Here is a 27,998-nt window from a genome sequence, read left to right as displayed (position 1 = left end):
AATACCGGTATATGTTGGAAATTAAGACATATCTGGGCCTCTTTTCTCGTTGGTGTTGACTCTGCTTTAAGGTTCAAACTTTTTATTCAAGTTATTTCGTGCGCTCTCAAAAGCGACAAAGGAATGGAAACACCAGCTTAATTACTCAATTATCTTGGTCTGACGGAAATGTTGCACAGTAGTCAACCATTAAACTAAATTGGTTATAATCCATTTCAAGCCCAGATAATTTTAAAATAAAAAAAGATGTATATAGTTTGCCAAACTGCTGTCCTGGAAAAGCCGCGAATTTCACTTCTACAATGACGTCACGTCATTCCGCGAAATTATTTCCGGACGTGATCAACAAATGGAGTCTGATGTTAAAAATGGACGGATCATTAAGTACCTTACTATATGCCTTTTATCAGCAGCAGTTGTAGGAGTGACGGTATACATATATAACTGGGGTCGAAGACGGAAGTCCGATGAAACGGACAATAAGGTAATTGTCATACCGAGAGTTTTTTTCGCTGTTTCTACCATTCAAGTAATGACAACTTCTTCTTCTCTATGTGTTCAATTTATCTGTTGTAACATGATGAGATTGAGCACGTATTTCATAATCGTTATTTCGGGGAGGGGGACTCCAATACTGAATTGATAGGGAAGCCGCTTGGTTTCTGTTACCCCACCCTTTTCATATACTGCGGAGGTAAAAATGTGACCTTTTCCCATATTGTTCGGGTTTCTTTTGGTGTGTAATGTAACAACGGAATACCAAAGTGCTAAAAGAGAGAACATTGGTTGATTAAACACATCCAGTAACACCAAGAAAGTTGACAGACTAAGTTATGAAAACTTCATTGACCTTATCATGTTTCTGATAATTTCCCCGACCTATTCACATATTTTCAATCTTAAAATGTTGACCTATTCCAGCGGCACGTCCTAGTATCACCTTTTATATAGGAATTGGACCCCCCCCCCCCCCCCGAGTATCTATTTATATTTGTTCTTCGATTTCTTTTAACATAATGGTATATAACCGATCCCGAAACCACTGAATGTATAAGTCCAATTAAATAGATTTTTTTCGAAGCATTGTGTAGCATTACGTCCTGCTTTTGCTTTTTGCATCTAATATTCACAAGCAAGGATTAAGAATACACCAGTTACAATTTAGGTTTCAATTGCAATCCACTTTGTCAGATACCTAACCCAAACCATTATCAAGAACCTTTCCTAATCTTCAAAATAACCAGAAATTAACCACAACACTCTATATATAAAGTATAGGACCGATAAATTAAAAGAATGCCTTTTTCGGTTTGTGTTTCCATCTTAGGCCCCATCTTACACTCTTATATATGATAATATTTAGTTATTAGTCTTATAAATAAACATGTACTTTTAGAACTCGTCGCATTTTCTCTCACGTTTTCCACGGCATTCGTTTCTATGTTATTTGTGTAAATCTTCACTGCTGCAATAATTATGGACAAATAAAGTTTGATGATAAGCGAATAAGACAAAAACACATAACCAAATACCATCCTCAGGACAGCGTATAGTATATGTCCTCAATAATGACCAATGAATCTCATTACAATAGTCACGAGTCAAAAATAGTTTAAATGAATTTTAGAAATATCAAATTCGTATTTTAAATTTCTTATTCTATTGCATACCAACAAAAGTCTAAGAGGCGGTTTTCTCAAAACAGTGCAAACGGTTCTAATACGCACTTCTTTACAAGCATGTTTTATTGATCTAGTTAAACTGTTCTGAAGTCGCCTTTTTAAATCTTATTTTTATCACAAATGTATACATCATGTCGCTTGCTTTAAACAATTGTCTTGTAGCGGTTGGAGTTGTATCACTTTTCAAACTAATCTAAAATTGAGAGGCAAACTACGTAATTTTAAAATGAACTATTTGAATAATGGATAATAAAGGAGTATGATTCAAAATATTCAAAGAAGATTAGGTTCGATGTACATATGACTTATTGTTAGCGATTTATATCTATATATATATATAGTTTGAATGAATAAAAAATAACAATGTTTTTAAAATAGGTTGACAGTTGCAACGTCAGTGATCGATGTGTTGATGAATCGGTAGATGACATTTCATCGATAACAGAAAGTTTATGTGACGATGAAGACATTTCTACTGTCGTCCCCGAATTTCAGTATACCAGTAAGGATGAAACAGAATCAACAGAGTCGGACCATTACCTCTCGGCTTCATCAATCCTTTCCAGTTCAACCAGCTCTATTGAAGCTTTTGGGTCAGAGATATCGCTGACAGAATCATCATCATCTACAATCAACACAGGCTACAGCAATAAAAGAACAATATGTGGGGTAGAACTTGAAGACGATACCTACTCAAACGATGTAACACCACAGACATTTGAAGCTCAACTCAACTCGCCTGTTATAGTTCCCCATACTCGAACTGGGTTTTCGTCCTCGTCTTTTAACACAGATTATCAAGATGTGGAAAGAAAGGCCGTAGCCAATCCTGTCTCGGAATATTCGGACTCGCTAAAGACGATGCAGCGGAATATGGACCAGTACAAGACGATAATTAAACCAAATAGCCCATCTACTGTTCAATATATTATGTAAAAATAGAACTATATAATGAAAACTTTGACAATCATGTAATACATTTGTTATCACATAAAATTTGTATTGAATGAAATGTTCCACTGAGAGAATTAACTTTTTGTTTACAATGACAACACACGATAGGATGTCATGCGTAGATAAAACAAATACCCTTTCAACTTTGTGCGTGTAACACTAAACATGTCATTCTCTATAAATCGATGTCCACAATTTCATTAAATTGTCTCTTTTAAAAAATATAAAGCACAGTTGTGATTGTTCAATTTATTTTTCAGTCTTCCGGTAATCCCGATTTTTCTTTGCTTGGTTCTTCGTTTTCAATAGTTGCAGCATCACTGAATGGTGACTCCTGAAATATTTAATACTGTTTTAATATAGATAACTGTAAATCAGACAGTGATCTAACGATACAGAAACGTTAAATAAACCGAGCATTTTGAGATTGGTATACGCAGAAATCAAACTAATTTATAAATCTTGATGACATAATCCAATAATTCTTGAAATTTTCAATTTACAAAAGGAGCAGTCTTAAAAACGGCCGACAAGCTCATAACTAAACTTAGATATATGCAAAGACTGGTACCTGAATGTATGTATCATAAAGAGGATTATCGAACCCGGATGTATCAAATGTAGGTTGCTCTTCACTTTCCAATGGTGGTGGCATCAGTTCCAAATCCATTGGCTTATCTACCTGAATTGCATATAAAATAAAATGTTTAGGTCACACCATTATAAATTTATCGTTTTTATCTCAAGTTTTTATCACATATAAAACAAAAATTGAGACTCTTTCAGGATAGGCAAATGTATACGAAGTATAAAATAAACAGGGTTTTCGAAAATCACTTATCTGAAACTAGATGTGTCAAAGCGACACGAATGGCCCCGTCCCAAAAAGTTGAAAAATCTGCAATTTCAATATAAACACATGATTGTAGTCTCACTGTGATTTTCAACAATTTCTCAAGTCCAAAGCCCGTAATTTCGGCAAAAATTAGTGGAGCGGAACGAAACTTAAAATTGATCTGTAACTCATCATGGCTAACTTACATACAAATAATCAGCCCAATATCTGAAGGCGTTTAGAAAAAACTCCGTATAAGTGTGATTTTTAACAATTTCTCAAAGTCCAAAGCCCGTAATTTTGGCAAAATTTAGTGGAGCGGAACGAAACTAGAACTTGATCTGTAACTCATCATGGTTAACTTACATACAAATAATCAGCTCAAAATCTGGAGGCGTTTAGAAAAAAAGTCTGTATAACTGTGATTTTCAACAATTTCTCAAAGTCCAAAGCCCTTAATTTCGGCAAAATTTAGTGGAGCGGAACGAAACTTAAATTTGATCTGTAATTCATCATGGTTAACTTACATACATGTACAAATAATCAGCCCAATATCTGAAGGCATTTACAAAAAAGTCCGTATAACTGTGATTTTCAACAATTTCTCAAGTCCAAAGCCCGTAATTTTGGCAAAAATTAGTGGAGCGGAACGAAACTTAAAATTGATCTGTAACTCATCATGGTTAACTTACATACAAATAATCAGCCCAATATCTGAAGGCGTTTAGAAAAAACTCCGTATAAGTGTGATTTTTAACAATTTCTCAAAGTCCAAAGCCCGTAATTTTGGCAAAATTTAGTGGAGCGGAACGAAACTAGAACTTGATCTGTAACTCATCATGGTTAACTTACATACAAATAATCAGCCCAATATCTGAAGGCGTTTAGAAAAAAGTCCGTATAAGTGTGATTTTTAACAATTTCTCAAAGTCCAAAGCCCGTAATTTCGGCAAAATTTTGTGGAGCGGAACGAAACTTAAACTTGATCTGTAACTCATCATGGTTAACTCACATACCAAAAATCAGTCCAATATCTGAAGGCGTTTAGAAACAAACTCCGTATAATGCTTTGTTGCGGAATGACGGAATTTCGGAATTATGGAATTATGGAATTTCGGAATTTCGGACAAGGGTAAAACTATATGGCACCGACAACTTCGTTGCGGGGCCATAAAAAAAATCAAAATAATAGGTACACATTTCATGTCCTGCAGGTGGAACGGATTTTTTCAAGCTTTTTCATGCGAGGTGCGGACTAAGTATCAACTTACGACAACGACCAGGGCCGTAGCGTAATGGAGGCAAATGAGGCAAATGCCTCACTTTTGAAACGACAACCAAACTTTCGAAGTGTGTTTTTTTTTTAATTATGTATTTTACATTATCAATATGCGAGTTTCCAGTTTCAAATTATCTACCGGCACACTACATACAGTGTCCAGTCTGCAGCAGCGATTGCAGCTTTTACCATAGTGGTGACGGTAAAAAGGTAAGTGTTCCGAATACAAATAAAAATAAAAAAATTGAAACAAATCTTAATGTCGTTACAAAACTGGTTGAAGACAGGTTCTTTAAAGAGAAAAAAAGATGAAAAAGGTAACTCATGAGTATTTTAAAACACCCCCTATAAGTATGTTGGCTTATTACTTTCCGCTTGGTTTATTTTTGAATCGATAACGCTATTGCTACCAATGTTTACACTATCAACTCACTGAACAACAAATGCTAATCGATAAAATAATTCATTGACCAAAAAATTAAATAATAATTATTCATAATTTAAAATTTAAACAAAATCATGAAGCGCCTTTTCTATGGAAGTCTTTGATGTATAAGGCAATTCATGATTTTTATTTATCTTTAATAAAAGTATGAAATATATTTTTGGTATTGTTTGGAAATATTTGTTTTGTGTTTCTTTTTCTGATTATGGTCAGCATTGTCTGGTTGTATGCTAGCGTGTGCCGTTGATTCTAGTGCGGTAGGTCGTGGGTTCGAACCCTGGTAGGTCAAACCAATGACTTAAAAATTGGTAGAACAATGCGTCCAGGTAGGTTGACATATCTTCCAGCGGAATGTTTACAGAGAATGCTTATAACATGTTCTCGTCTTCTAGAAGCTTATAACTTGCTGCTGGACATAAATATGTAAGCCTCAAATCTATGTCCGGCCTCAAATCTATGTCCTTCCACCAAATCTATGTCCTTTTTAATATTGCGTCATAGACGTTCCAAATCTATGTCCTGTATTGTCTCACATCTATGTCCTTTATTTACTCAAATCTATGGCCATTTTTGGCTCAAATCTATGTCCTTTCATTGACGTAAAACAAATCAAAACGTCATCAAGCAAACAATGAAAAGTTTAGAATTACAGGTGTAAGTACGGCCTTTAACACGGAGCATTAAATCACACCGAACAAATTTGAACAAGTGGTTTATATGACAAAAGCAAGGTTAACATTTTATCTATTAATACACATGGTTTAAAATTGCTTTATATATTTTTTTTTTTTTTAAACTGGTGGAAAATCTGTTATGAATAGTGGACTGATGGAATATTTTCAAATACGTCAACTAGAGATTTATCCTCTTGAAATGTTTTCTGACAATTATCGGGATATCTTTACTTACTCCTACTTTTTGGGAATATTTATAATTCAAAACAAATCCAGCCATGAACAACGGGACTGCAGTGTTTACATCTGGTTTCTGGAGAGAAGGAATTTGCCGAAACATAAAGAATGATTCTTTTCGGGGAAAGATTTTTGTTTTAAAGACATAATTACAAGTTTTACATTTGAACTAAATAGATATCAGCTAATACCAAACAATTGATATATGCTTTATTGTGATTTACAAATATTTTAATTAAAAATATAAGGCACGTAACTTTTATTTTTAGCAATTCAGAATGATTTTATAGATATTTAAAGTAACATATGATAGATAAAGTGGTATGAATGTCAATTTAACAGCAATATGAAAAAAAATTAGAGACAATTGAAGTACGCTGAAGTTGCATACAAATAGTCATTCTTTACTGTCTTTTTAGTAAAACAAAGTATGTGTAGTTTAATTATTGAAGACGGCATACAATAATAACACACACATGTAAAGATTTAAACTACAAACATGGCGAAATTACTTAATAAAACAAAAATCATACAAGACCGTACTTATAAAACAAAAATCATACAAGACCGTACTTAAAAAACAATATTTTAAATCAGGGACTTTCTTAGTCCCTGTTTAAATACAAGCGAAATAATCTAGCTAGATTTACTTATACTTGGGCTCTTGTACACACAGGGAGAACACATACCAATAAATTAATATTGAACTATGGGATATGACTTAATAAAAAAACAACCTATAAGGCCGAAATTATTAGACGGGCATAAATTTGCGCATGGCTGAAAAAGAATAAAAACATTACACAGTTTTAAAGCCTTATCTTTTATAACGGACATAGATTTGAGAAAAACGTCACGATTAAAAATCGGTCACAGATTTGAGGACAAATTATTTTTTAAGGACATAGATTTGTGAATGATGTCATGATAAAAAATCGGCCACAGATTTGAGGCCAAATAATTTATTATGGACATAGATTAGCGATTGACGTCACGATGGGGCATAGATTTGAGAAACGGACATAGATTTGAGGTCGTACACAGATCTGAGGTTTACAAATATATACATGTATGTACATATATAAGAACTAGTGTTGAAGCTTTTCGATAGTACAGGTCACAGGACAATCGAAAAGTTTTGGTTGACCAACAGAGATTAATTTTAATATTTACTTATAGGCTAGCTAGCTAATAAAAATAACGCATTTCTGTTATATATATATATATTTTTTTTTTATTATAAATAGTAATGTTGAAATGGTGTAATTTTTGATTTTATAAAAATGGATAATTACCACGTGAATCACTGTTTACATTTACTCGGAAGAAATTGTTCCGAGTATTCCTTATTTTGATTGGTCAATTTGTTACCTGGATACAGGACGCTCTTATATATTTCTTTGTTTCGGGATTCGCGGTACATTTGAAATTTTTCATTGAAATTATTTACCCTCCCACCCGCCGCATACAGCTGTGTTAGTTATGAATTTTAATGTATTTTGTGTACTTATTTATAAGATGTGCTTGTGTATACTGTGGCTAGCTCATGTGTTTATTCGAGCTGTTTGGATGAATATATTTATCATTTCTAATGGCTAGACGCTATATTTGCGCTTTAACATTAACTTTACATGTTATATGTGACTGTCAGTGGTACAGTCGAGTGTTTGTCCTGTGCTGTGAAATATATCTGTTTGTCTTGTGTATATATTGTGCCGTAATAAAATTGAGTAACTTTGATTTCTTTTGTGAGAAGCCTGGTAATTAGCTAGCTTCTCTCGTTTCAGGCACCCGAACCCCCTAAAGAAAGGCTCAAAAAATTTTCGCCTCGCTCCGCTCGGCTAATTGCCTCACTTTAAATGAACATGCGCTACGGCCTTGACGACAGACGACAACATACTATAGAAGTGATCCCTATGCGTCACCTGAGGTGACCATTTATAGCTGACTATATGGTATGCGCTTTGCTCATTTTTGAAGGCCCTGATGTTACGCACGTTATTGCGTCCATACCGTGTAATCAACCAGTCCACACTAATAAACAGCTTTTCTATAAAACCATAACGGTTAAGTTTTATAAAACTTATATCCATAGACTAGACAGGTAAATACAATTCCGAAAAAAAGTAGAAATTATTTTATCACATTTTACTTTAGTCTAAAATAAGGACAACATATTGACAAAACGTCAAAAATATGCGTGTCATGCAGACGTAACAGACTATACGTATAATCATTTTAGCAGGGGTGTTTGTGTTCTTCAAATTAGTGTTATATCCACGAAAATTCGAATGAATGATATGCTTCATATATAAAGTATAACAATATTACTGGATATGTGTTTCTGGTACGACCAACGCTATTTTTTGGCAAAAACAAATAGTGTTCATATTGGTCAGATTTTGGAAGATGTTAGGTTATCGAAATGTATAGGTTTTAAAATATAAGATTACATGATATTTCGTTTGTGTAAATTCGGCTCGCATATGTGCATACGTAGACCATATCAAAATCGAATTTTTGGAGCACTCACACTACATATAAAAATGCAACGGCTTCTGGCAAATGTCTTGCAAGATGTCCGATGTCGGATTTCGCCGTTTTTTTACAAATAAATTGTCATTTGCGACGTTATTTATTAAAAATTTAGATTAGTTGCATGCTAAATAGTCCTTTTCCGTAATTGTGCTTTAACTTTACAAAACAGCTACATACTTTTTGATAACTTGCGTAGTCAAAACGACTTCGTTTTCAAAGAAATGAAATGTCTTGCAAGTTTGTCCACTGGACGATTTTCGTACGTTTTCAACGTTGCCGATTCGGGGTACGCTGTTTATGGTGGATCATCTGTATATAGTTCCTTAGATAGAATTTTCTTGATAGTCAGATACTAACAACAAGACCACAAAGCATCATAAAAAAAATTCAGATGACTGGGTTTGTTCATTTAGATGAGGTTCTCAAGTTGTGAAAAAGTTTTGTATCACAAGAGGATAACAAATCATCTTTATCAAATTTTCAAATTTGGGAAGCGTAAACTGACTGCAATTTTTTTTTTATTTCTCTGCAATAAGATTCATGTGTATAGAATTGAAAGTGAAAATAAAATTGGGCCTAAAGCGTGGCTATATACCTCTCCACATCATACAAAGCTTGTAAACATATGAGATGAATTATAATTAACCTTTTTTTTCTGACAATCGTTTCATTTCATAATCTAATTGTACCGCTATTAAAGAAAGTATAGTGAATTTTATAAGCAAGACCCGTTTATCTTGTTATTCTCGACAAATTTTTATATTAAAGCAAAATATATATCCTCCTCCTTTTCGGATCTAAATGGGAAAACATTGCACTTTTTTTTTTAAATACGTTTTATGTCAATTGATCTCTGGTAGAGAGTCTCATTGACACTCATCATTCCGTATATATCTTTTCATTTCATAAAGATATGCATTACCCAAACACGATATATTTTGTTGTTTGTTGCTTACGTTACCTTCATTGGGAAATATTCAATGCATATTCAGTACAACAAAACATTATAAAACGTATCCACATTGATGTGCAAAACAAAAAAAATGCAAGTTAAATACAAAACTTATCCCAAATAATCGGTAATCGCCGTAAAACGTAAAAATTTGACGTTACCATTTGAGACGCAATATCGTGCTTAACGTCCCTACACGATGATCTATAGCTTTTAAATTCCGTGTCATTTTGGTCTCTTGTGGAGAGTTGTCTCATTGACAATCATACAACAACTTCCTTTTATACATACAAACATATGTCTAAAACATCTACACAAAACCAAGGCCGTAGCGCATGTTCATTTAAAGTGAGGCAATTAGCCGAGCGGAGCGATGCGAAAATTTTTTGAGCCTTTCTTTAGGGGGTTCGGGTGCCTGAAACGAGAGAAGCTAGCTAATTACCAGGCTTCTCACAAAAGAAATCAAAGTTACTCAATTTTATTACGGCACAATATATACACAAGACAAACAGATATATTTCACAGCACAGGACAAACACTCGACTGTACCACTGACAGTCACATATAACATGTAAAGTTAATGTTAAAGCGCAAATATAGCGTCTAGCCATTAGAAATGATAAATATATTCATCCAAACAGCTCGAATAAACACATGAGCTAGCCACAGTATACACAAGCACATCTTATAAATAAGTACACAAAATACATTAAAATTCATAACTAACACAGCTGTATGCGGCGGGTGGGAGGGTAAATAATTTCAATGAAAAATTTCAAATGTACCGCGAATCCCGAAACAAAGAAATATATAAGAGCGTCCTGTATCCAGGTAACAAATTGACCAATCAAAATAAGGAATACTCGGAACAATTTCTTCCGAGTAAATGTAAACAGTGATTCACGTGGTAATTATCCATTTTTATAAAATCAAAAATTACACCATTTCAACATTACTATTTATAATAAAAAAAAATATATATATATATATAACAGAAATGCGTTATTTTTATTAGCTAGCTAGCCTATAAGTAAATATTAAAATTAATCTCTGTTGGTCAACCAAAACTTTTCGATTGTCCTGTGACCTGTACTATCGAAAAGCTTCAACACTAGTTCTTATGTACATACATGTATATATTTGTAAACCTCAGATCTGTGTACGACCTCAAATCTATGTCCGTTTCTCAAATCTATGCCCCATCGTGACGTCAATCGCTAATCTATGTCCATAATAAATTATTTGGCCTCAAATCTGTGGCCGATTTTTTATCATGACATCATTCACAAATCTATGTCCTTAAAAAATAATTTGTCCTCAAATCTGTGACCGATTTTTAATCGTGACGTTTTTCTCAAATCTATGTCCGTTATAAAAGATAAGGCTTTAAAACTGTGTAATGTTTTTATTCTTTTTCAGCCATGCGCAAATTTATGCCCGTCTAATAATTTCGGCCTTATAGGTTGTTTTTTTATTAAGTCATATCCCATAGTTCAATATTAATTTATTGGTATGTGTTCTCCCTGTGTGTACAAGAGCCCAAGTATAAGTAAATCTAGCTAGATTATTTCGCTTGCATTTAAACAGGGACTAAGAAAGTCCCTGATTTAAAATATTGTTTTTTAAGTACGGTCTTGTATGATTTTTGTTTTATAAGTACGGTCTTGTATGATTTTTGTTTTATTAAGTAATTTCGCCATGTTTGTAGTTTAAATCTTTACATGTGTGTGTTATTATTGTATGCCGTCTTCAATAATTAAACTACACATACTTTGTTTTACTAAAAAGACAGTAAAGAATGACTATTTGTATGCAACTTCAGCGTACTTCAATTGTCTCTAATTTTTTTTCATATTGCTGTTAAATTGACATTCATACCACTTTATCTATCATATGTTACTTTAAATATCTATAAAATCATTCTGAATTGCTAAAAATAAAAGTTACGTGCCTTATATTTTTAATTAAAATATTTGTAAATCACAATAAAGCATATATCAATTGTTTGGTATTAGCTGATATCTATTTAGTTCAAATGTAAAACTTGTAATTATGTCTTTAATAACAAAAATCTTTCCCCGAAAAGAATCATTCTTTATGTTTCGGCAAATTCCTTCTCTCCAGAAACCAGATGTAAACACTGCAGTCCCGTTGTTCATGGCTGGATTTGTTTTGAATTATAAATATTCCCAAAAAGTAGGAGTAAGTAAAGATATCCCGATAATTGTCAGAAAACATTTCAAGAGGATAAATCTCTAGTTGACGTATTTGAAAATATTCCATCAGTCCACTATTCATAACAGATTTTCCACCAGTTTAAAAAAAAAAAAAAAATATAAAGCAATTTTAAACCATGTGTATTAATAGATAAAATGTTAACCTTGCTTTTGTCATATAAACCACTTGTTCAAATTTGTTCGGTGTGATTTAATGCTCCGTGTTAAAGGCCGTACTTACACCTGTAATTCTAAACTTTTCATTGTTTGCTTGATGACGTTTTGATTTGTTTTACGTCAATGAAAGGACATAGATTTGAGCCAAAAATGGCCATAGATTTGAGTAAATAAAGGACATAGATGTGAGACAATACAGGACATAGATTTGGAACGTCTATGACGCAATATTAAAAAGGACATAGATTTGGTGGAAGGACATAGATTTGAGGCCGGACATAGATTTGAGGCTTACATATTTATGTCCAGCAGCAAGTTATAAGCTTCTAGAAGACGAGAACATGTTATAAGCATTCTCTGTAAACATTCCGCTGGAAGATATGTCAACCTACCTGGACGCATTGTTCTACCAATTTTTAAGTCATTGGTTTGACCTACCAGGGTTCGAACCCACGACCTACCGCACTAGAATCAACGGCACACGCTAGCATACAACCAGACAATGCTGACCATAATCAGAAAAAGAAACACAAAACAAATATTTCCAAACAATACCAAAAATATATTTCATACTTTTATTAAAGATAAATAAAAATCATGAATTGCCTTATACATCAAAGACTTCCATAGAAAAGGCGCTTCATGATTTTGTTTAAATTTTAAATTATGAATAATTATTATTTAATTTTTTGGTCAATGAATTATTTTATCGATTAGCATTTGTTGTTCAGTGAGTTGATAGTGTAAACATTGGTAGCAATAGCGTTATCGATTCAAAAATAAACCAAGCGGAAAGTAATAAGCCAACATACTTATAGGGGGTGTTTTAAAATACTCATGAGTTACCTTTTTCATCTTTTTTTCTCTTTAAAGAACCTGTCTTCAACCAGTTTTGTAACGACATTAAGATTTGTTTCAATTTTTTTATTTTTATTTGTATTCGGAACACTTACCTTTTTACCGTCACCACTATGGTAAAAGCTGCAATCGCTGCTGCAGACTGGACACTGTATGTAGTGTGCCGGTAGATAATTTGAAACTGGAAACTCGCATATTGATAATGTAAAATACATAATTAAAAAAAAAACACACTTCGAAAGTTTGGTTGTCGTTTCAAAAGTGAGGCATTTGCCTCATTTGCCTCCATTACGCTACGGCCCTGAAAACATCACATTCGCATTAAATTATTTATTATTATTACCAACAAATCGAATAACTTACGCCGATAGGAGAATTTCCGAATATTGGATTTTCAAAGCCTTGATGAGATGGTCCAACATTTTCAGCCTGCTCAGATCTAAACGAAAATCGTAAGAATGGCGGTACTTCAACGTGTGGTCTCTTTACTTTCGGTCGTCGGAAAGAAATTCTGTCAAACACCTTGAATCTAGAAATTTCTGGAATACTACAACATACATGTAACATTAATATTATTATATGATTATATATCTAAAGAAGGCAAGATTCACATTTCAAGATTATTTTTTTTCAATAAGAAATTATATTACTGATCATGACGCATATCTTATCCCTGAAGCATATTAATCAGAGCTTTATAATTAATCGATTTGGATTTTTGATTTGATGTTATCATTTATGAGCCTTTTGTTTCTTGAAAGGAAGCACGATAACCTTAGTTTTATTCTAATTATATTTTTTTTGCAACCGTTCATTATTTTTAGCTCAAAATCGCAAAAATAAGACTATGATTTTCTCGCTGTGTTAATTGATGGCCTTGTGCTGTTTCCGGCTCTGTGGTCGGGTTTTGTCTCTTTGACACATTTCCATTTAAATTCTCAATTTCAATATATATATATATAAAAAATGACCCCTTTTTAATAGAGGGCCTTCGTAACCATGGGTTACCTTCTCCTTCTGTACAAAAAGAAAAGCCCTGCAAATACAAAACCAATAACAACCAACACACCAATCACTATACCAGCAGTTTCTCCTCCATTTCCTCCGCTGCCTCCTAAAAATGATTAAAAACGTTATATTATTAATAAACTTAAAAACCGTAGAGACAACAAAGAACAAGAATTTGCAAATAAGTATTCTTAATGGTTAGTTTTGGGGCCCTTTAAAGCTTGTTGTTCGGTGTGAGGCCGTACATTGACATATAATGGTTTACTTTTCTAAATTATTATTTGGATGGAGAGTTGTCTCATTGGAAACTCATACCACATCTTCCTATATCTATATAAGCATCAATCAACATGCGTACACACATTGAGTCTCCTATTTCATTACGCTACAGGTAGAATTTGATTGCTACTAGTGATGTTTTCTGAAATATCTATGATTCATACATATTGGAAGTCCATGCACAAAGAACCAAAAGTCTTAAGCAGAGTTAGATAAATACCCCCCAAAAAGGATCTCTAGAATACCAAATAGAAGCCAAGCAATCCCTTCACATGTTTTGAAATGAAAGTTAAAGCGTAAAAAAACATGAAAGAAATTTTGGTAAACGAAAATGATATGTTCCGTACATTCCTTTTAAGACCTCTCTTATTATGCAACTATAAAATTGTACACTTTAGTAACATAGGACTCGTCATCTGTAGCTGTACACGAAGTAGTGCAGCTCCTTATTCCAATCTTCAAATGTATTATGTGTATACCTGTTCGTGCACCTGCACTTGGAGTATGAATGGCAGGTCCTGATTGCTCCATTGCTATTTTGCGAAGACTGTACTTAAATCCACCGGACAAAATATCTATAAAAAGAGCATATCATAGCAAAACATATATTTGGAAGTGATAATCGCAATACGAAGTGTTATATTGATTTCAGTCTTAACCTGGTTATTTACATGTTATCGTCTTGAATGTGCATATAGTTATATTACATGTATGTTTCATTATAATCCGTAGTTTTGATTGGCTGACAGTATTCGCGAGGCACTCCAATATCATATTTTATTTCCGTATAAAATACAAGAGCGACGACTGCACGTGTTATCCATGAAAGTGTTTAAATAAAAAAAAAAAATTTTTAAATTAACAAAAAACATATATTATGAATTCTCAATTTCATAGTTCCAGCATAACAGTGTAATTTTAAGAAATGAATGCTTACTTTTTATAATTTTACAGGGTTGTGAACGTGTTGATCATGCGCATTATTTTTAATATCAAGAGCGCAGAATACAGAATGAGCTTCAGTCATCGCTTTATTTTTTATGCTAGTAACCTAAATATTTGGCAATAAAATTATAAAAAGAAGCATTCGTCCTAAGCCGCAAAATGCATGAGCAAAACTGGTCAGCAAGATTAAAATAATTAGCCACACAACGCTTCAAGAAAAATATGTGTCTATTAGGGAAACGTGTTTCCTGATATGAACTAATGAATTAGTGTAGTATATCAAAAAAGCATTTGCATTTAAAAACAGTCCGGAATAAAAAAAGAGATACGAAGCTTTTAGCAACAAACCTTGATCAATATCTGCCTTCATCAGTGTGGCTACATGTATACTCTGTAGACCGCCATGTTTGTCTGTCAGAGATATTTGTATTTTATCATTCGAAGTCCTGGAAACGACAAATTTTACATCTTTGAAGTCCTCCTTTCCATCGAGTTGATTCCTCTGTAGACCGTTTCTTAACGTGTCAAAGTTGAAACCAGTACCATATTCAGCTGTCAGTTTAGCGCCTGTTGTAAATGTGTATAATTTAATTTATTACACGAATTAAATGTTCAGGCGTAATTGTCCAGTGGTTGTTAGTTTGCTGCCTCACGATCAGATAGCCCACACGTTCTTTACTTTTCCTTTTCTTCTAGCAGAAAATGCACTTTCTTGACAAATCTTGAAAAGCACTGGAACGGTGCTAATCTTCATTTCAACGTCACATTAGAAATTTCACCCGAGCAAAACCTCACAATAACTCTTAATTCAAGATGGAATTTCGCACGTGAAACATATATCTAGTCATTTTGCACGTGTGTGTGTGTGTGTGTGTGTGTGTGTGTGTGTTTTATGGTTATCTTTATAACTATTTTCTCCCTGTTTTCTTCATAGTTTACAAACATTTTTTAGAAACGTAAACATTCTGAGTAATAACCTAAAAGTTCCCAAATACAGACAGATCGAGTAACTTACCACATATTTCACAGCAACCACCAGTAAGGAGAATTGGATGTTTACAGGCTTGCTTTGCACAATATGGTTTCTGTATACTGCAGATTCTTTGTAAAATCTGTTGAAATAAGTAAAAAAAATATAGAATCATTAACTTGTTCAAGTTTGGTTGAATTTAGTTTAGTAGTTTCAGAGAAGATCTTAGAAAATGGTTTACGACGATCAAATCGATGAACACCCGACATCAGACACCTGAAAACTAACACCGCACAACGGAAATCAAATTATTGCAAAAAATGCAAAGCCTCACGTGTGATTTACGTGTGCTTTTGTGCTAGTCGAGCAAAAAATCAGTGTGACGACATGTACAATATACAAAATATATAGCTTTCATTGATTGAAAGGCAGTGAAGACAATACAATACAACAATAATTAGACATTTTTTTCCCTTTTCCAACTGATTGTCAGTGGGTTTTTTTTTTGTACCGTAGTTAAGGTTTTAAGTAATATGTGAAATGATCCATTTCTTACCTCAGGTAAGTCGTTTCCACAAATACACCCTAGTGGGTTATTACACGGTCGTCTGGAAAGTTTGATTTTTGATCTTTCTCCAGTGTGGGGCTTCGGAAACATCTGAGTACCCATATCAGTCTTTAGGAACGAAGATAAAGTGTTTGTACTTAAAGCCTAAAAGAAAGAAAAATGATAAGCTAGATTAATAATACAATAAGCACATATTAAGCATGGTTAGATTTTCCCTATTAACCTATTTAATGACACCAAAATATTCCGGAAAAGAGTAGCAATTTTGTTTCTGAATTTCATCTGAGTGATTTTATTGATTAGTTAGTTATGTCTAACGCCACTGTTAATTATAGCACTCTTTGTTACAATGTATATGGCGCATGGGTACATGGAGAGAACCCCATTCTTCGGCAGGAAGATTGGCAATCTTAGTATAAAAGACCGGAGTCGGACGCACCTTCAACGAGCGCTAGAATTAAAACTCACCACTTCAATGTTTTTCATTTGTATCAGTTCTGCATAATATATTTAATATTTGATAGTATAATGATCTGATCTAAAACTAAATATATATCACATTCTGTGTTCCGAACATATCTGAACTTAGTATATCATTTACTTTGATTGCATATGTAATAAAGTGAAAAGAATTATATCAAAACCTACAGTAGCTCATGATGTATATAACACCCCTCTATAACACTATCAGTCCTCGGGTTGCGGACCCTCTTGTAGTGATTTTAGCAAGCTCTGATTGCTACAATAACATGTCAATACGTGATCAGCCACCAGAGGGCGCATAATTATTCAAGTAAGCTAGATATATTCGTAGCTGTTACCTTTCCTGATATTTTCAGAGTGTTAACCACTATCTTCATCTCAGCTTCTACGTTTACAAAAAAAGAACTGTCTTTAGGGAAGACAACATTATCATACGAGCAAGGAACCATTTCCGATTCCAGGACCATGTCCGTACAGTTTCCTGTTTCTGTAGTAGATGAACACCAGTTCTTGGGATCAAACCAGTCCGATGGATAAGTCTTGTTAAAATGGACTTCTGTAAAAAGGTATTTGTTTCAAGTTTTATTTTTCAAGCTGTGAAAAACCAGTATTGAATAGCAATAATAAATGGCTGTACGTAAATGAGAGAGCAACACAACGAAACAGATAACTGATCGACACCCAGATGTTATTCCACAGTTTTCCTCATAAGCCATATTTCTATATATATTCTTTAACATTTTCTTATATAGTCAAATCTTCATAACAGTTTATTAATGACATTCATTGAAGTAAACCTTTAGTTGTAAATCTCTGTGTAATTTTGTCTCTTGTAGAGAGTTGTCTCATAGGCAATAATACCTCATCTTCTTGTTTATATTGCACCAAGAAAGCTTATAAAACTGTGTTTATGATAATGAATGAATGTTCGTATATATATGCACTGCAGACGTGTCAGAAACTGAAACTCATTTTTTACTAGACTGTACATTCTATTCTGATATACGAGAACATGTTTTTGGTGAACTTTTGTTAACTTCTTCCTTTGTTTCTATGAACATTAATGAAAAACTTATTTTTTTTTAAATATTAGCCATACTCGAAAACTAGCCAAATACATTGTACAGGCATATTCTAATAGACGAAATTTTGTTTACAAATAGCTTAATATCTATATATTTTTATTTTTAAATTAATTAAAGGTTAACTTTCGTCAACAAAAAGATAATTTCATGAATAATTTGTTATTTTGAAGAACGTGATATATTGTTTTAAAATTACTTAATTTCATTTGAGGTGACTTATAGGTCCATTGGGCCGGGTGTATTAATATTTATCATATATTGTATATTTATAATCTGTACATATTTACACATGTCACTATAAAAAATAATTTACTTACTTCCTTACTTACTATATTGTCAAGTATTCATACGTTTTCCGTTGTCTAAAGCAAAGTAAACGTTTTGCATGAAAGTATGAATTCACTAATTGGACTAAACCGATCTGAATGCCGCTTACCTTGTCCGTTACTGAGACAGCTTGGGTTGTTGTCCGGGACATCTGTAAATCCAAGAACGAAGTCGTTGTCCAGTATCAGAGTTATATCCGTTGATGGTAATCTCTGTGAAAAACAGGCTTGTGACATGAAAAGTCATTTAGAATATCTATCTTAATGTCTATTTAGTTTGGTCAAACTCTATTGTTCACGATTTGTTCCATAAAATAACGAGAGAAACAAATAATAATATTTAAAGCATCGCCTAAGATGGTTTGTTTTCTTTATTTGCTTATGTTGTCGTCATTTTGAGGATAATTTGTATATACATTTTTGTAGCGTTAAATAAAAACTATAAATAGTCAAAAACAGACACTTCATTTTTTATATTACTCATTGGCTTTGCTCTGTAATTTACAGCTGTGGCGTGGTTTTTAGTCTGCAAGAATTCCGCTCAAAACAGGTGCCCGTGACCGTCTAAACACTTGCAATGAGATTCGTGTGTTTGCTCTGTGTTAAAGGCCTCTCTGTGACTTTGAGAAGAAGAAGAGATGCAATTAAAGCACTGTTTTTTTGCTTTATGTGTTTTAGCTTTGTATGTTCTGATTTTAACTCATGGATACCCTATATCCATTCTTTTCTATTAGGTCTTACCAGTTCTTTTAGAGTTGTGTTCATCTGCATGTACACAGAAGGACTGTCATCACTAAACACAGCTATGGTGTCGCCACATGGTGGTTTCCCGGAATCCCAATTGTACGCATAATCAAAATTAGTATTCGGAATCCATCGTTTATAACTCCCATCTGCTTGTACTATTGAAATAAACATATTACTATATAGTCTGTCTCATACTTTTATTTATTGACTTGCATTGGCTTAATATAAAATTGGTTCCTTGTTTTGCCCTACCTACAATAGTAGAGGGTCATTATGTTTTCTGGTCTGTGGCTCCGTTCGTGCGCCCGTCCGTCCGTTCGTCTGTGCGTCCGTTCAGGTTAAAGTTTTTGGTCAAGGTAGTTTTTGATGAAGTTGAAGTCCAATAAACTTGAAACTTAGTACACATGTTCCTTATGATAAAATTATGATCTTTCTAATTTTAATGCTAAATTAGAAGTTTATACCATTTTTACGATCCACTGAACATAGAAAATGATAGTGCGAGTGGGGCATCCGTGTACTGGGGACACATTCTTGTTTTATATGATCTTAAGTACTCGACTTTATGGCACTTTCCAGGAACGACTTGTCCTTCTGACGCACTTAAGATTACTTTGGTTTTTGTTACACAATCTTTAGTTCTGTTTATTGTTTTGTGAACTTTTTGTTGTCTTTTCATTGTTTTCCATTAGTTCATTTTATTTGTTTGATATTGTGTCCACCATTTATATCTATCTCCTTTTCTCCTTAATTTCCAATTCTCCTGTGTTATTTATCATAGTCGTTGAAGTCGTTTGTTTGTATTCTATGTCTTTGTTTTTGTTTGTTTGTTTATTCACAACTTTGTGTATTTTGAAAAAAGTTAAACAATTGGTAACATATTATTGAGATTAAGGTGAAGAAGGCATGGACAACCAATCAGAAATCTTACGTCGAAGAAAAACATGCATCACTATTACAAAAAAAGAAGGATTACGAAAAGACAGTCAATATAAAAAGGTCTACAAAATAATGCACAGAAAACGAAAGAATAAGTAACACGAAACAACTAGAAAATGGGACAATATCAAGTGACTCAGAAGGGTATGTAGTCATATTCTACTATCATCCACCGTGATGCTCATGAATAGTAAACAATCGATGATAATTCGCATTTAATAATGTTGCAATCTATGAAAAGAGGACAAGGTTAGTACCGATTATCAGGTTATCTGCATGTTGATATCGTAAAATATCAGCTGCGAGACATAATATGAAGCTTTTTGTCGAGTGAGCGTAGCGAACGAGATCAAAAAGCCTTCATATAATGTCAAGCAGCTGATATTTTACAATATCAATATGCAGATAATCTGATAATCGATTTATCGGGCTATATTTGCGTGTTTCAGAAGTGTTTTCTTCGTTTCACCAGCACACAAAAGATGACTTGATAAGTTCGGGTCAAAGTTATTAACGTCGGTTCAAACATTATGACGTCGCTGATATGTCCGGGTCAAAGTTATTAAGGCCGGGTCAACGTATTTGACGTCACAAAGACATGATACGGAATAATATTAAGAGCTGAACAGAGTGATATAGACAGTGGGACGACCGATAATGTCTCATATTAACGGTCATATTTGACACAAATATTCAATATCGGTTATCTGAGCCATGCTGACGTTTATTAAATGATTGGCTAACGCCAGTTTTCGAATATATTTTATCAACTGAGAGAGGTATACTCCATATGCAAGCTTAGATTAAGAATTATCCGTAAGAAAAACAGTTGCCACATGTGGAGCAATGATCTGGCACTGCTAACCTTTCCGGAGAACCTTAGTTTACCTCAGTTTTTGGTGGGGTTCGTGCTGCTCAGTCTCTAAGTTGTGTTTTGTGTTCTGTTGTTTTGTCGGTTTATTTTCAATAAATGAGTTATAATGTCCGTTTGGTATCTTTTGTCTCTCTTTTCAAACCCCCGCAGGCTAAGTTGACCTAAGACAAATGTGGCCTTTCTATTAGTTTACATGTCCTCTTTGGAAACACAGATTCTCACGTTTCTATGTATTTATTTTACTCCTGGCAATCACATTTTTTGATTTTAGTGTTCCGTGTGAAGGTAGTTCAAGACAAGCCGTTTCAGGATTTCAAAGTTTATGGAAATTTTGTATTGTTCGGTTATCTTGAATGACTTATAATTGTTTAAGGTGTTGTTAACAAATATTAACTTTTTTGGTGTACGCTTGAAAAATATTTCATAGAATGCTTTAGATTATGAAATAGAGAAAACTGACCCAAACCCATAGATGAAAAAATGACAAGAAAACCCAATATTAATTTGTAATTGTATTAGTTAGTTAGATGCAATGCAATTTTAAAGGTTCAATATAAAAGTTAGAAAATACGGAATGATCGAAGACCTTTTTTAAACTTGTACACTGTATTATGTTTATTTGTTTATGTTACTATGACAGGAACGGCTAGTATTTATATGTTGTTTTTTTTTATTTCGTCTCTTATAGCTAAGACATTGACAGTTTTAGGCTACAGAAAATTTAAATCAAAATCACAGCATCTTGTTGAATGATCTGACCCTCCTTTTGTCTAAATATTTTATTAAAGTAAATATTCTTTGATATTTAAATCTATTTTCACTTATTTAATGTGTTCGTAATCTTACCCATACGATAGTCGTTTATATATGATACCCCTCACCTTAAAAATAAGAATATTTCTAAAACAAAATGAAAAAAAAGAAAAATTTTGAAAAAAAGGGGGATCATTTCTAAAGCGGTTGGGAAATAAGAATAGAGGCGAATCTTATTATTTATGTTAATGTCGTAAAGATTACAAATATGAACACATTGAATAAGTGAAAATAGGTCGAATTACTAATAAATATTTCTAAAAAATAAAAAAATAAATAAATCTAGCAAAAAGGGGGAGGGGGTTATTCCCAAGGCGCCTGCTGTTAATACTACATGACGTCAAAATGTCATTCCTGGTAACTATAAATCATATTCTAAATGAAAGGATTTTTTATTACCATAGCATAGGAAATAAATAGCAGAGTAGTTACAATTTTATTATATGTTATTCTATAATTATTTAGAAAAGGATAACTACACTATAAAACATTAAAACTCTGCTCAGGAAAATAAGTAAAACATTTAAAAGGCAATATTCAATTTAAAGAAAACTGCAATAAGCATTTAAAATTCGAATTAAGAGAAAAAAAATGATTATTTTTTAAACAAACATACACATTTTAGCAGGTACTTACTCAAAATGACGAGAAATATTAACAGACTGAGAACATCCATATTGGAGGGCGTATTTATCTTTGTGTATTGAATTCTATAATGAGATGCATTTATGATCCAGCATGGATAAGATAGGTATAGTATATCATAATTCAAAATGGTACGTGTTGGGAGAAGGTAATTAATTTGTATAAATAAATTTATTATATCATTACTGTAGCGAAGACGAAAAAAATCAAACAAATAAGATTAAGATTATATTCTGATATACTGATAAATGAAATATTTAATTAACATTACACAAACCATATATGTTTATTTTAAAAAAACAAATTATTACAGCCGATTGTATTGGGTATATAGGGAAAGGTACAATCCTTGGTTAGCTTGCTTGTTAGCTGAACCGTGAAGTCATTATAAGGTAAGGTGTACTACGGTAGACCGTACTACCCTCCTTTCGTAGTAGTCTTACAGAGCCTACAGACGGATAGACTTTTGATCAGTCGGACTAGTATACTTTTAAAGGAGGATAGTTTACCTAACCTGATAATGACTTCACGGTTCAGCTAACAAGCAATCTAAACAATGAATGATTCTACCTTTCCCTACGTACTCAATAAAATCGGTTGTAATGCTAAAATGAAACATGTCATGATACCGACATATTAGCTAGGCTTCTTTTTATAAAGGACACCCAAGAGCAGTGGTAAGGGTCACCCAAACTGAAGGCAGAAAGTCCTTTAAAATATTTGAATATAATATAAAACACAGGATTATTGTTAGATGTATTATGATTTTTTATTTTCATTGTTTTTATATAAATGATGATATTTTATTTTATTAAAGTGTCATATATAAGTAAGTTTGTGAGTCCTGTATATAAAAGTATGTATGCGTTAAGTGCTTTTTCAAAAAAGTATTAAAATTTGATTAATTGAAATTAGCTTGACTCTGTGTAAGATTAACGCCTTATAACAGAATTTGAGTCATTTACCAAATGTTTGGCACTAGAAACATTCGAGCAAGTCAAACTACATAAAACATCAAACTTATTAGTATGTTATTTTGGAAAAGAAAAGGTTTTTGCGAAAGAAAAAATAGTTTTAAAAAACGACACTTACTGCTAGGAATTTTTGGTTCGCAATGCTCTTCAACTTCGTACTTTATTTGGCCTTTTAAACATTTTTTTGATTCGAGCGTCACTGATGAGTCTTTTGTAGACGAAACGCGCGTCTGGCGTAAATATGGAATTTTAATCCTGATATCTATGATGAATTTATCTGCTTCGCTCGCAAGGATCTTTCTTTTATTGCATTGCAATGATTAAAACATCAAATGAAATGCTTGTGTCCACAATTTTGAAGATGTTTCTTATAATGCCAAAACCAAAGGATCCCGAAATGTCTTTAGAACAGTCATCCTTGTTAGCAAAACGTGAACACACAACTTGTATCTCAATCAGATCGAAATAAAGTGAACATCTTGAAACAGCTGATTCCATTTACAATTTAAAATTAGTGAAATCATTTGATAAAACAAAGACTATTGAATGAACTTCTGAAAATGCTTTCGATTAATATAATTTCAGACGGTTGATTTTATGAATTAGAATGAAATTATTTTCTTCTGAATTGTCTGCCCATAGATGGCGTTTAGGTTAAGTGTTTTGTGTGATTTGGTAGTCTCGATCATCCAGCCGCTTTATTTTTCAAAGTAGAGCGTCTGGATGACAAGTGATATAAAAATGGTAATTTATGACATTCGGAATAGTATCGGCTTTTTTAGCTGGTTTTTAAAGATAATGTCCAAGACGAATAACCAAGAAGTTGGTTATTGACTTCGGAAGAAATTATATTACGATAATACTATTGAAAAGCCCGAGTGTACCGATTGTTGTTTAAAGCTATTTACAAGTCGTGGAAAACACCAGACAGCATGGCTTCCATGACCGCGAAGGAAAATAACAGCACATCAAACCTTGGTAAGATGATATAACACCACAAACTGTTACATAAATTTTAATGCAAACTGAAACAACGAGTAGTTATATATTCTTTCATGCATGTCCGTGCTACGTAAGCAAGTTAATAATCATACAATAAATGGCAATTTTTGTATTGACTGGGACCACTCGAACAGTCGTGTGTACGCTATAAATACATTTTGGGGTTGTTAACTTTAAAAATACTTGATGGAAAAGTAATATGACGCCGAAATATGAACTTCATCCAAGATAAGTTTGTTGTATTTATATGTAGTGTATAAAGGAGTTTGCATTTTGATATGTGTAAAAAAAAGGGGGGGGGGGAGGAGAGATGCGCAATGTTGTACACATTTGAAGGAGGGAACGCAATTCAAAAACATAAGCAGACGAAAAACAAACAAAGTATATCTAGAAGATGCCACTGATTTTGTACATACACCAAACGGTCAAAATGATTTATGCTCGATTTTTTTTTTAAACAAATGCATTTAGCTTATACAAACATTTAAGAAGTGCGACACGTTGTTATGAAAAGTAATTTAAATATACTGTTAGTAAACAAAGTCTGGACTGGTCAACTTAAAAACGAAAAATACTTTTTTGCACTTTTAAGAGGCATTTTTTTCACACTAAAAAAAGTCCTTATAAGAATACAAATGTTGTCAGTGAATATATACCAATTGGCTATCTAAACCTTGAAACAAAACCATGGCATGAGGAATACACTGTAAATTTGTTTTTGATGTAAAAGAAGACAGTAAAACAATAGATGCAGCATCAATGAAAGGAGGTGTCAATGAGGCAGCAATCGGTGAACCCAATGACATACATTACCAAAAGTAGACATCAACATGATTAAGAGGACATATTGTTGACTTAAACAAAAATTGAGAATAAAAGTACCAAAAGGTCAACATTATACAAGCAAGAACATGCGGTATGAATACCAATGAGACAACTATCCACCCCAAGTTCAAAGGAGGTGGATGAGAGCAAGTATAGGCAACTGCATGTATGGCCTTTAACAATGATAAAAATTCATGCATAATTTTGATAGAGAATACAGACAGGGAATGTGTCAAAGAGACATTAACCCGACAAGAGAGCAGGAAACAACCCATGCCACCAATGGGTCGTGTCATCACCACAGCGAGATAATCTCGCATCCCGTAGCGGAATTCAGCTTGCTCCAAGACATTTCTAAATGTATATTTCTATATGATTTATGTTTTTTTCCAAACATTTTGTTTTTCATATATGCTATGCTGGTGACCAAAAATTAATATGATTTTAACATTTACTTTATTTTGTAGACAAACCAATGATGATTTCGGGACACAGTTGTTATGTGTAAAATGTGAAGAATTAAAAAAAAACTATATAAATATTCGAATTTTCATTGTATCATAAACAGCTTCAATTTTATAAGAAAAAAGATTCAAAGATTTTTTTTTTAATTACTGCAGCAGCAATCATTATAAATAAATCACAGTATCAAAAATGTTGGGTTAACATTATTTTGACAGCAACCACAAAGCGAAAAAAGGTACACAGACATATATTAAGTAAATGAAACAAACATCAAGAAACACATTGTTGTCAGATATGTCGGAGAATTTTAAAGATTTGTATTAACAAATTAAAAATCATATAAACAATTTAACAGTTTTCATGTTTGCGTTGTATCTCATTTACATGTCTGGCCCTTCTCAGTTAACTATATGGTATGGAGTTTTCTTAATATTGGAGGCCGAGCAGTGATTCTATTTGCGAATATCCATGTCATTTGAACTCTGCTGGGTTGTTGCCTCATTAGCAATCTCCTTATTTTATATAAAGGTTCACATGTACAGGAGAATTCGAAGTTGTTGTTTTTGTGAAGCTGCCCTTTTATACAAAAGTCATGATGAATATTATAATAGTTTGTAGTAGGAGAATACACTTTTCAGTTATTTTTTGTATAAGTTATCATGCAGTATGGGATAAATCCCATTCCACCTTTTCAATGTGATTGATTCAAACATGCATTCAAAGAGTATTGGGTTTCATGAATGACTGGTTAACTTCTGTATTTCTTCATAGACACGGAGACTGGCAAAGTGGTATTGTGTGAAGGTTGGTCCCCAAATGTTTTCTTCCCAAAAGGATTAGGCGATATAGATTATTGGTGAAACATTCAGACTATTCTGTCGTTAGCAATTTTAAGATCAGTTAATTTTGTAAATAAAAATTGAGTTGACTCATTATGTGATCTCACTGATCTGCCAGTGATAAGTTGTTAAACAGGGTTTTTAAATTTTACATTGTAATCTTGGAGTTGTTTTTCTTTCCATAAACGTAACTTGATGTGTGCTTTTCGAGTAAGGTCAGTGCGTCAGATATTTGAAAGATTATTATAAAATGGAAAGCATAAATTATAACAAGAATTTACAGAAATAAGAATGAGACAAAACTAAGAAAAATGGATAAAAATTAAAATTAAGGAATACAGACTAACGTGGCTACAATATACCGACTGTTGGTTGCTTAACGTCAAGTGGCAAATATTTCATGCATGTTCAGGACGATGTGATACAATATAAAGAATAGAGAATATATATAGTGGTGTGCTATAATATGAAAATAGAGAAAAATGGTAGTTTATAGTATGAAGATAAGAGAATATTAAACGTGGTGTGTTAAAATATAAAAATAGATCTTCAAGTTGGGTTGCTTGGTTATCGTCTTGTGGTAAATAATGGTAATGTTCAGGACGAAAAAAAAATAACAATAATTATAAAGATGAGGTCCTAAATTATAGCCCGTTGGGGATACATGTTCGAGAAATTATAACTCGCCAGAAAATTAAGGTATATTGGATTATGTACAACGGTCCACCTACAGATCCCTCTCTTAGCGCACAGAGAGCGTGGTATCCTCTATACACGACCAGTGGCGGATCCAGAACTTGTTATAAGGAGGGCACTATACAGTCATGCTACAGTGTTTCCTTATATGATATAATCAACCAAATTTTTCCCACGAAAAAAAATCATGTCTAATTTTTTTTTACATGTGACAAAAATTCAGAAAAAAAGATCGCCGCTAATTACAGTATTTTTTATCGTTCTTTTAATTAAAAGAATGTCAGTTTTAATAGATATACATGTAACGTTACACTGTTTACTGATCTTTACTGTTGTTATTATTTTTTTTTAAAATATAATGGGGATAACGGAAGTGCTATTTATAGATATGTTCTATATTTAATTATTTGTTACGCCCCCTATAAATATCTGACCAGTCCGGTTAATCACCCCAGACGCTATATATATATGCGTCTGGGTTATCGAGACTAGTGATTTGGCGGTTAAATCATTCGGCACGACAGGGTCTACTCGATAGGTCACGTTAATTTTTACATCCATGATATTTTGTATCATGCATTGAGAGATTGATGTTTACAAATGATTGCGTGTATTTAAATACTAGTATATGTATATATGCCGACTTTTGGTACTGATTTGTAATTTGT

The 27,998-nt window shown here is 33.0% G+C and overlaps 1 protein-coding gene and 2 long non-coding RNA genes across 3 annotated transcripts; 2 read left to right on the top strand and 1 right to left on the bottom strand.

Annotated features, from left to right (window-relative positions):
* Nucleotides 1-8: 8 nt before the first annotated feature.
* On the top strand, nucleotides 9-2,678 carry LOC143069423 (uncharacterized). Its single transcript, XR_012976393.1, has 2 exons — nucleotides 9-484; nucleotides 2,061-2,678. It is a non-coding gene; the product is annotated as an uncharacterized LOC143069423 (long non-coding RNA).
* LOC143069422 (protein amnionless-like) lies at nucleotides 2,597-22,579 on the bottom strand. The gene is made up of 12 exons (XM_076244041.1): nucleotides 22,521-22,579; nucleotides 19,253-19,413; nucleotides 18,622-18,724; nucleotides 17,439-17,656; nucleotides 16,606-16,761; nucleotides 16,095-16,191; nucleotides 15,428-15,646; nucleotides 14,614-14,709; nucleotides 13,856-13,961; nucleotides 13,211-13,394; nucleotides 3,208-3,318; nucleotides 2,597-2,970 (listed from the first exon to the last, which is right to left on the bottom strand). Exons 1-12 carry the CDS (start codon nucleotides 22,558-22,560, stop codon nucleotides 2,893-2,895), a joined length of 1,569 nt encoding a protein of 522 aa, XP_076100156.1. The 5' UTR covers nucleotides 22,561-22,579; the 3' UTR covers nucleotides 2,597-2,892.
* Nucleotides 22,580-24,175: 1,596 nt separating this feature from the next.
* LOC143066645 (uncharacterized) lies at nucleotides 24,176-26,147 on the top strand. Its single transcript, XR_012975714.1, has 2 exons — nucleotides 24,176-24,481; nucleotides 25,798-26,147. It is a non-coding gene; the product is annotated as an uncharacterized LOC143066645 (long non-coding RNA).
* Nucleotides 26,148-27,998: the final 1,851 nt, after the last annotated feature.

This window comes from Mytilus galloprovincialis, chromosome 3 (genome assembly GCF_965363235.1).
Source record: "Mytilus galloprovincialis chromosome 3, xbMytGall1.hap1.1, whole genome shotgun sequence".
Taxonomy (NCBI): domain Eukaryota; kingdom Metazoa; phylum Mollusca; class Bivalvia; order Mytilida; family Mytilidae; genus Mytilus; species Mytilus galloprovincialis.
Note: the sequence above shows the minus strand (reverse complement) of the source record. Positions and strands in the feature narration are given on the sequence as shown.

Bases quoted from the DNA above. Each gene is read 5' to 3' on its own strand.
- LOC143069422 (XM_076244041.1), bottom strand. From the start codon at position 22,560: ATGGATGTTCTCAGTCTGTTAATATTTCTCGTCATTTTGA. The intron at 18,725-19,252 runs GTAAGACCTAAT...TGTTTTTCACAG, and splicing joins ACACAACTCTAAAAGAACTG to AGATTACCATCAACGGATAT. The intron at 16,192-16,605 runs GTAAGAAATGGA...TTATTTCAACAG, and splicing joins GTGGAAACGACTTACCTGAG to ATTTTACAAAGAATCTGCAG.